This window comes from Pristiophorus japonicus, chromosome 15 (genome assembly GCF_044704955.1).
Source record: "Pristiophorus japonicus isolate sPriJap1 chromosome 15, sPriJap1.hap1, whole genome shotgun sequence".
Lineage (NCBI taxonomy): Eukaryota > Metazoa > Chordata > Chondrichthyes > Pristiophoridae > Pristiophorus > Pristiophorus japonicus.
The window spans coordinates 140,816,997-140,827,507 of record NC_091991.1 but is presented as its reverse complement, the minus strand read 5'-3'; the positions used below and the strand labels follow the sequence as shown (position 1 = coordinate 140,827,507).

The 10,511-nt window shown below is 41.4% G+C and overlaps 1 protein-coding gene across 1 annotated transcript in view; it reads left to right on the top strand.

Moving 5' to 3' along the window:
- The first annotated feature begins 570 nt into the window (after positions 1 to 570).
- ppl (periplakin) overlaps positions 571 to 10,511 on the top strand; it is a 69,890-nt gene continuing 59,949 nt past the window's right edge. Inside the window, exon 1 of the mRNA XM_070901020.1 lies at positions 571 to 771. Within this exon, the coding sequence (XP_070757121.1) occupies positions 734 to 771 (38 nt within the window). The 5' untranslated portion in view covers positions 571 to 733. The remainder of the gene's footprint in view (positions 772 to 10,511) is intronic.

The following is a 10,511-nucleotide window of genomic DNA, read 5'->3' as shown; positions in this document are numbered from 1 at the left end:
GTCATTTATTTCTGCTAATTCAACTCAGTTGTTTGTGAAATATTGCTATTTCAAAATGGCTTCAGCCTTTGTCTACATAACTGAAGTCATTGCACTGGGGAAATAAACTCATTGTGTGAAAGGTTTTGAGAAGTTTTGATTACTAAGCGTGAGATTAAAGTCTTCAGTTTATTGGAATCATACGTGTCATAGGGTGCCAGGACATATTGCAATACGTCAAATATTTGGAGTGAGAATTCCTATTGTCCCAATGAGTCTACACTTTAAAGGGCTGGATCGATGTTGCCTGTGGGATGAGGAACTACTCTCTTGAACACAAGCTGATAGCTGGGATGGGCAGGGCTGCTCCGCCCCGGTCAGTGTGACCAGCCGCGATTGGGAGCGCTCGTCGCACCAATAGAACAAGAGCCGGAATATCGCGGAGCGTCAATCAAGGCAGGTTGCTGCGCAACAATGGAAGCAGACAGAGGGGCGACCAATCGGACGGAGAGGCGGGTCCTGGGCAGCAGCTCCTGTCAATCACTGCGGGCACTGGCCGAGGGGCGGAGGACAAGACAACAGGTGAGATCGCAATTCGCTCACTTGACATACTGTCTGCTGCGCTCCAAACAGGAAAGGGCAGAGAGCTCTCTTTATCAACCCAGGCTAGCCTTCCAAAACACCATCACAGCCACTGTGGAGGATAAGGATTTATATCATCCCCCCCTCAAACCAACGTTCAGGGACAGCCAAGATGTTTAAAAAGAAATCCAAGAACTTAACTCCCACCAAGTAAGTGCTGCACTATTTATTTGTACGTGTGCATTTTAAAGCGCATTTTAGTGATTGATAAGTGTGCATTTAATATTTTATGTATCTTTTTTGAAAAGGTGGCGTTAGATAATAAACTTTCACCAAGTTGGCATTAATTATAGCTTTAAAGGACGATCAATGTGTACAATAGATTGTGATTGTAAATGTGATCGAACTAGCTGCAGTAATGATGCAGCACCTCGCCGATCGCTCCCTGTCCTGTTTGATCGAGGTTACTGATCGGGCCACCCGCCGGCTGATAGGTCCCCCTCTGCTGACATACTCCAAATCGCGTGTCTCCGCCTCTCCCCAATCTGCCTGGTTAAACATTCAGTAAGAGTCTCCTTTTCTCTCCAAGTTTTGAAAATATCTTTGATCTGCAGGTAACGTTCCTAATTAAAAATGTGCTTTCAAAACACCCTTCAAAAAAAAATCAGGAATGAGCAACATGAAAGGCTGCGATCCTCAGAGTTAAAGTGGATGAACATTGCCTAAACTTGCTTTAACCTCGAATATTCATGGTTATAGTACATTCCAAAGTATCCATTTAGAAAGAAGGAGCACTTAGTCTGTCAACCCACTGCCCAGTCGGTGAATATGGAATCCATTTCCGAGGATATGTAGCTTGTTCCCAGATTGCTTATTTTGACCTTTATTAGTAATCATGTTATTACACAAAACATCTCTTACATATCCTAATCAGTATTGCGGAATCCCAGTGCCTTGCTGCACTGACTGTGTCTTCTGGACACCCCGTAGCAGGTGATTCATTCTCAACAAATGGACTGTCAGCGTTTGATTGTAGATTGAAGCCTTCCAGTGCCACAATCACACCTCTATCTCCGTGGCCAGTTCAGTGATCAGATTCCAAATCCCACTTCCACACTCACATTTCACACTGCAGATACTGGAATCAGCGACACTGGTTTGCTCAGTGCCAACACCCTGTGAATTCAGATTCTGATGATAATGAGCCGACCGAGACCTCCCCTCCGCCAATCCCTATTGGTCCGCTGCCGTGTTGTTAAACAAACCACCTTGCAGCCACGGTCCGGATAGATGACCTGCAAACAAGACCTAATATTTAAAATAAAATGTACTCCGCGGGCAAGCAGTCATAGTGCACCTGTTCAATTACCTCATCTTTTAACAAACAATTGTGTTTACAGAAAAAAGGGAAAAATACAAGTGCTGGATATCTGAAATGTAAAACCAAATGCTGCAAATGCATACTTGGTCTATCAGTATCCGAAATAGATATCTCGCTTAATGCTTTGGGCGGGGCCTTTCAGCAGAACCCGAGTGAAGGATCCCATCTAAATGCTGGCAAAAACACTGCACTATTTTCTGTTTTTATTTTGGTCTTTCAATATGAATTCGGCAGCTTTGTGGTTGAAACTATGCAACCTTTTACTGTTCAAAGCAGAAATATTAGTTAATTTGTGATCAAAAACAGTTTTTCTGTGGTACACATTCTTAAATGTGAAATACTGATGGTGTTACTATCCCATTTAGGAGTTAAATTATTATAAATGTGGGAGATGTTATACCCTTGTACAAGAGGTTGGAAGTACAAATATAAATTTGCTAAGTTAATATAATAGGAGACTATATCAAATGCTATGAATCTGCTAATGTCTTGAGAAATGGTATTAGTTTTTGAATTTTAGCACTTTGGGATACTTTACTACATTAAAAGCGTTCTATAAATGCAAGTTGTTGCTGTTCAATGGAGGAAAATGGAAGCACAGTCAGCCTGGGGACATAAGGGGATTGGTTGTATCTAAACATTGTACTGGATTTCCTTGAAGAGGTCAATGGGTAGAAAGCAGCAGATTGAATTCAACACAGATACGTGTAAAGTGATGAAGTTTGGTGTAAAACGTTAAAATGTGATGCAAACATTATATGGTAACTTTCTTGAAGTAATAAAGCAGGAAAGAAGATCTGGGAATTTTGGTGGATTGATAATTGTTAGTGGGAGGTAATTGTTAGAGCTTTCTTTAAGATTTTCAGGGGTATGGAGAAATTAGATCTTTGGTTGGGCTCAGGATCTGAGGACTAAAAGTCACCGTTTTAAAGTCATATTTGTCAAAGGTAAATAGGAATTTTAGGTAACATTTACTTTAGAAAGAAGGTGATAGAATTGTGGAACAGATTACCAGTATGAAGTGGACATATGTTGCCATAGGGCCAAAATCCTGGCACTCCCTGTCTCAGAACTGTGGGAGCACCTTCACCATATTAAAAGCAGCAGTTCAAGAAGGAGGCCCACCACCAGCTTCTCGAGGGCGACTACAGATGGGCAATAAGTGCTCGCCTTATTAGCGACGCCCATATCCCAAGAATGAACTTTTTAAAAAAAGAGTAGGGGTGGAACAGGAAATCATAACCCAATTTATAAAGCGTCTGTATGAATTCCTAATCGAAGAGGAGATGCAGTGGTAGTAATTCTAGATCATAGTAAGAAATCTGATGGGAGATTTGAAAGGGTAATCTAGATGGTCCAATGGCGTTCCCCAGCCCAAAACATCATGTTACTATGTAACTTATTGCAAAAAATTCTCACTAATTGAAATGTTATACGACACCTCAATATGACTTAGCATGCAAACATCTATTAACATGTTTTGTAAACAGTCAATCTGTAAATGTATAGGTTCATAGCAGTTTTAATAACCTTATGGTAGGACCAGTGTGACTGGAAATAATTCTGTTATGATTTCATTGGCTATTTAACTGGTGTTTTGAAGATTGAATTCTATGATTCTTCTGTCAAAACCAAAATCTAGGGACCTTACCCATTTCATAGAAATGGAGTAAGTGCATGGAATATAAAGGCTGCATGCATTGAATATAGGGAATGTTACCAGGCGTTTCCACCTTTGCTCTTCAAGTTGGACAACATTCTAGCTCAACGCCTGAAGCACTGAAACTGATACAAAACCTTTCTCCTTAAACCAAAGCCAATTCCAATTAAGGAAAATAAGGTCACCATGCAAACTCCTGATCTGGTCTTTCCACTCCTGTTGTAGTATACATTGCAGCAGTAAACCACACCCATTATTTGCATAGGCAAGGTGCACCTTGCATGGGATTTCTTCAAAGTTTTAATGGTTGTGTTGAGATTTAATATTTTAACACCAGGTAAAAGTCTTCAAAAGAAACGGAACAGAAAAAAGTTTTCTTTATAAAGAAAATCAACATTGCAACAGTTTTTCAAGCACATTAGTTAGAATATAGTAGTGAGTGATTAGCTTTATTCTATCAGTCTTTAAAGAATTTAGTGTTATCATTAACTGGAATTCCTGCCAGGCAAATTCCATTGAAATGACTGCCTGTTTATGATTAATGGCACAGTAAATGGGATCTTTAGCTGCTTAACAATAAACTTTGGTCAGCTGGGCAGTTGCTTAGGAAAGTGGAACTGATAAACAAGTGGTACGGGTGTGCTGCCCCTGAACCCAACATTCATTGTGAAGGAAAACCTTTCAGATTCCATGTTGTTTTAGGGATTTCTAAAAATCTGTGTCAGAAAATTGGTGAAAGCAATTCATGTCCTAGTACTTGGAAGCACAGTAAGGTCAGATAGGACCTATTAATCAAGTGAAAAGGAATCCAAGCCAGAATCCTTAACATACCTAGTGATGAAGGAATAACGTCACCACACAGATCATCTTTTCCAGCCTGAAAGCTCCACTGAGGAGTTTTGTTCCCCATGAGTAGTGTAGTTTTGGGCAGGATCCACTCTGTAAAATTTGAACTATGGTCGATTATGGGCCCCACAAAGGCACATAGCCATTGAAATTTACATATGAGATTCACAAAATTCTCCCATCTAAATTATACATACTTCTCAGTTGTCTCTTCTTCTGTCACTTTAACTGCATCGATGGATTAAAAGTGTTTCGGATTTTATGAATGGCCTTGCATCCCAATCAATTGTACACTCTGTTTGGAATCACATTTCCTGAAGAGATGCCAAGCTGTGGTTGCACAGCACCGTTAAATTCAAAATGGCATCTTAATCAATGTATTTAAGTATTAGCATACAATGAACATTGACTGCAAGTGTACCTATTGTGAGAGTGTATCCTATTTTCCTGATTTGATTGCTTCTCAACCGTTAAACTGGCTAGTTTTGTGTGATCATTTTGTGTGAAGCCAGAAACTAGGAGCCAGTGTGATCATTGATAAAGATTCAATATAATGCAACTAAACTCCTAAACCTCCATCAGCAAGTCTCGTAGAAATAATCATTTTTCATAAGTAGAACACACCGATTGCATGTGTATTGTTTTTATAGATCACAAATTAGTTGGGTTACCTTGAGCTTTATCTGCATAATGTTCAATTTTAAAATAAAAAGTCTTCTTAGCCACTGGACACAGCTACATAAAGGCATCTTTTTTTCAAAAAAAGTTAGTCTGTTTTTTTTATAGAGATGAGCTGTCCAGAATTTAGACAACATTATGATGGCACCACTATGTGACTAGGAATCTGCACTGCTTGGTTTGACACTCCTGTTGTTTGAACGATATGGTCTCCAGGATTTTATGTCTAAATCATTGGGCTCAATTTTCCCCAAAGCTTTTTTTTGGCGTACTTATAGAGTTAAGCCCATTTTTTGGAGCCCAAGTATGCCAAAAAAAAATGTTCCAAGTTTTCCCGTTTAATTTCTTCATTTTGGCGTAGCCTAGCCTGTCCTTTAGTTTTGGGGGTGGAGCCTTGATTTGCGCCAAAAAGATCGGGTTGCCAAGGTAACCAGGGACACAATGCAGGCTGAGGCTAGAAAGAGAAACATACAACCAGCTTGTAACCTGCACAAGCACCTTAAAATACATTGCAGCAACTTCACAAGCACAAATACATTGCAGCAACTTTCCTCCATTAAATTATTAAAGAAACCCCCCCATGGCGAATCCAACTCCTATCCCAGGCCGAATGGCCTCCAGGTCCGCTCCCCCGCCCCTATCCCAGGCCGAATGGCCTCTTCCCTCCCGGTCCCCGCACCTAACTATTACCCGAAAGGCTTCCCCCACCCTCTCTCTCCCTCTCTCTTACCTTTCCTGTTGCTGCTGTCCGGGCATCTGCTGCACTTACCTGCGCCGATTTCCCTACCTGCACCGATTTCCTTAACTCACCAGAAGGTTTTTCTACAGAGGCCACATACGCTGGCCTAAGAAGTACTGGAGTAATTCTGAGCTGGCCAAACTTGCCTAAATAGCCAAAATTGGCGCTGATGGCAGGTTACGCCCCCTTTGGCTGAAAAAAAAACTTGCCTAAAAAAAATCATAACTAACTGAGTTGCGCTGGTGCAAATTGATCGGGAAAACTTGGGTTTTTTAACTTAGGCCAAAAAAAGCGGCCTGCGCCAAAAAAACGGCGCATTCACTGGGGAAAATTGAGCCCATTGATTGTTGAGGGAGCTGAGGTGTGGCCATCACAGAGTAAATACATCGAACTGGAAAACCTAAAAGCTACTGTAACTGTAATGATTCAGCTGGAACATGCAAAAGGAAGCCTACTATGCATAAATATTGCCTGAACTTAGTTACAAATGTGTTGCTGTGGACCAGATTTGTTGGCCCGATGCCTTTCTGTCTACTTTGACCCCCTCAATCTTAGTAGTGGAATCACTGAACCCATTTAAACATGTGTTTTGTAGTTTTTATCCAATTGCCATACTGGCAACTTCAAGCTTTGCTGTGTACAAGTTATATAATGTGCTTTCATAGCGTCCAAGCTTTATATGAACTGGTTTTTCTTCACCTTGTCATTCTTGTGCTAGATATAAAAATCTTGCACCAACCTAACTCACTAACTTTCTAAAGATTTTGGAGGACGGTCATAGAATACTGAAGTTATTTATGCAGTTTACTATCAGCAAATGCTGGTATTTAACAGTAATGATAATCCCCTGGAAAACTTGAGAAAATAAGCCAATTCTCTGGGTTTATTTTGCTAATAGTCCTTACGGCTGCATCTGGTTTTATATAGTTGCAAGATTGCGGTTTGTCAGGCTAGACTAAGGTGCAAGAACCACAGAATAATTGGTGTAACCCCTACATTGGCTCCCGGTCTAGCAACGCCTCGATTTAAAAATTCTCATCCTTGTTTTCAAATATCTCGCTCCTCATTATCTCCCTAATGTCCTCCATTCCTACAACCCTCCGAAATCTCTGCACTCCTCCAATTCTGGCCTCTTGTGCATCGATGATTTTCATCGCTCCACTATGGAGGCACTCAGCTCTGGAATTCCTTCCCTAAACCTCTCTGCCTCTCTAGCTCGCTCCTTGAAGACGTTCCTTTAAAACCTACATCACCTGTCCTAATATCTCCTTATGTAGCACGGTGTCAAATTTTGATTGATAATTGCTCCTGTGAAGTGCCTTGGGACGTTTTGCCACATTAAAGTTGTTGTTTTTGTTGTTGTCTATTCATGCCAGTGACCATGCTGAACAGAAGGTTGTTGGGCGTGCTCGGTATTTCAGTAATGAACTGCTGCAAGCAACCCGGAGAATAATCATAGGGCTGTAGAGTTTGCAGTTCTCATTCATGGATCGGGCCTGTGTACTTCCTTCTCCTGCTCATAGTAGTATCCCAGTTCTTGGAGCTTCCCGTGGAACAACCTCTAGCACCAAACCCTACTTCCTGCCTCCCCAGCACTCAACCTCAGAGTACAAACACCAGTAAGTTACAGACTGCTGCCAGGGATTGCTGCTGGATAGGAAAGGCTAGGCCAGTAAAGGTACTATTTGCTTATGATTAGCAGGAAAATAAAGGCATTAATCCTAGTTTGTCTATCCGGCTATTAACTCCTGCCTTCTTGGCCTCCTGGTAGTAATGACATGTCGACTGTCATGGATTTTCATGAAATCTCAGAGATTTGAAGGCCCCCAAAGGCCAGCAATGTTTGGAAAGGTTATCTCATTGATTTCCACACTCAAAGATTGAGATTCTATGCAGTAGCTTTGTCGCAGGGACAGACATCAGTTTATGCCAGAGATATTTGTAAAACCACAGCATGCTGGAGGCAGATTTATAATTACTTCTTTTGCACTAGGTTTCTGGGGAAGATTCAATCTCCTACACTTGTTCTCTGTCAACTCTGAAGTTTGACAAAAGAATACATCTTTATCCTTAAGTCTTTTAATAAATTCTCTGGAGGTTTATAGCATAGTTATAATGATGTAATCAGTCCCAAAATGACAGTGCATGAGAGAAAATAAAAGGTCATTTAAAACAATGCCCTTTTTTGAACTTGGATTTAGTCAGAACAATTGCGCAATTAATTTGTTTTGTGCCTTGACAACCAGATTCCAATTTAACAATATTTTTTTAAAAACCTTCAATTTTTGCTGGTTGAGGAGGACGTGACATATCCCTTGCTTCTATGTGACATCCTATAGTGAACTCTAACCTGATGATTCCACGTACTTTAAGGTTCAAATGGAAAAGATAATAATGGCCCTTTTTACGGGAGGAGTCGGGCCTATCAACTATGCAAGGAATGCACTAGGTGTGCCCTCCACAACATACTAAAATGGAGTGTTGAAACCAGTCTAACTTCAGTAAATTGCTTCGCTCTTTGATAACTGGAATTTCAAGAATGCCACTGAAAGGGTCCATTAATAGCGGGGGAAAAAACACCAATGGCTAACTTGGTTATTTGACCAAAAATATTACCACCTGTTAGAATGAAATGACTGCATGCCTGTAGTGAAAGCTGAGTGCAGCTAGTCTTCTATTGTTTTAACAATGAAGGGAGTGGAATGAGCGTCATCAATCAATACAATCACCCCATGCCTCCAGTCATAAAGCATTAAATCACTGCCTATGTGTTGACTGAATCTTTGACCCATATCCGCATATTTAATAAATGTGGCCATTTAAAAGTTATTAATTAATAACACTCAGCTGGTTCCTGACCAACTCCGAATCTCGATTGTAGTTTCAATGGTTTCCTTTATATTTGGAAGTCCAGGCGTAACTAGGTGATCAAAATGGTAACCACCCTGTCCAGTATTGTAAATTTGTTTCACTGTCCATCATCATGAATGTTGATCTGGTTTCACTGATGTCTGCGCAGAGTCCTGGAGTGAAAGTGTAATGTTTAACAGGAAGCAAAATATTTATTTGATTGGCGCTACTTTCAGGTCAGGTTTATTATTAAAGGCGCTTTTGAATGTTTAAATAGGGAACCTGGGAAAGCTATGCGTGAATGTAGACCCTCAAAACCTGTGATCCACTTTCCTTTATCCGTGTTCTCGTCACCACTCCCTAACCAAGACCCAAGCATTTGCAGATAATCCAAGTCCATTGGCAGCTCCTATGACCCACAAAGATGTGCATCTCAAATGCTGTTGGGTCCATCGAGGTCCCAGGCTTCATACAGAGGCAGGAAAATCGTGCATCATGGATGTCAGTTCTAGTTGCCTCGAACCTGTTTCCTAGTTTTGAGCCTGTACAGATTACATGACAGTATAGAAAATTCACATTGATTCCAGATCTCTACTGAATTGGCTGATCTTCGAGAGGGAGCAGTTGGTGAAAAAGTTGAGCCACGATAACTGTGGGCTGGACTCTGGAAGAATAGTAAATGTCTTAGTTCCCTCACCCACTGACAATCCAGTGACCCCAACTGCAAAGTCCTGATGAGTGTTCACATTGAGTAAGACTAGGACTGGGTTTGGGTATGATGGTCTCTACGATCATCAACACTCATTGATCAGGCTGATATAAGAAGAATGGAAACTTGGGCAAGGTCCCGATCATCTACTGGCACCGTATCCTAGCAACAGTTAGTGCATTCAGGAGAAAGGGAGGGACAGGGGTGGGGGAGAAAATTTGGCAACAATAAAATCTACAGTGTGAGTGTGTACATACTGGATTAAAGAAGCATATTAACTACACACTGACTAAAGGCTGATTCAGTCTCATGGTTTGTGTATTGGAGATTTTATGTTCCAGTTATGGTGGAAGTTTTATGTTCCTTAAAGGGCAGAAAGAGTAGTTCATGAGCATTTCAAATATGTTTATATGTACCAATATCTGACCTTGTGTGCTGGAAGCTGTATAGCAATGCACAGACAGCTTTTAGATTGTTCAGAGCAATTAAACCCAGAGTTGGGGAAAGTTTTAAAAAGTTGCTCACTTTAAATAAAAATTCTCTTCTCCATTTCTTCTCCTAATCAGGCCATCTAGTTAAGTTTTCTGGAGAGTTAATCTAATATACTCATTGATCATCACCATCATCATCATAGACAGTCCCTCAAAGCGAGGATGATTTGCTTCCACGCCAAAAAGGGATGAATTCACAGGTGTTTCAATGAAGGACCTAATATTCCAGATCCCAAACTACATCTTGGAGGGTGGAAGATGCCTGTGCGTGGATTTTTTAAATGTGTGGTGGCCGTTGCTCACCAGCCACCACATGGGCTTGACAGAGCTAGGTCTTGGTCCAGTGGCAAGGATTAACCAAGACGACTGGAGACCAGCTCTGCTGCATGGACCGAGCGCGCACACATATCGCAGTGTGGGCTGGCCCGTGCTGCCCCTGGACCCTCACCTCTTCTGGGTGCCAGACTCATGCCTCTCCTGGGCCCCGGTCACTTCCTTCGAGAAACTATTGTCGCTCCTTCGCCCCTTCTGCTGTGCATGCCCGCACTGCAATCAGCGACCGGACTTCATAGCCGTCGCTCTCCTGCAGTGGTATA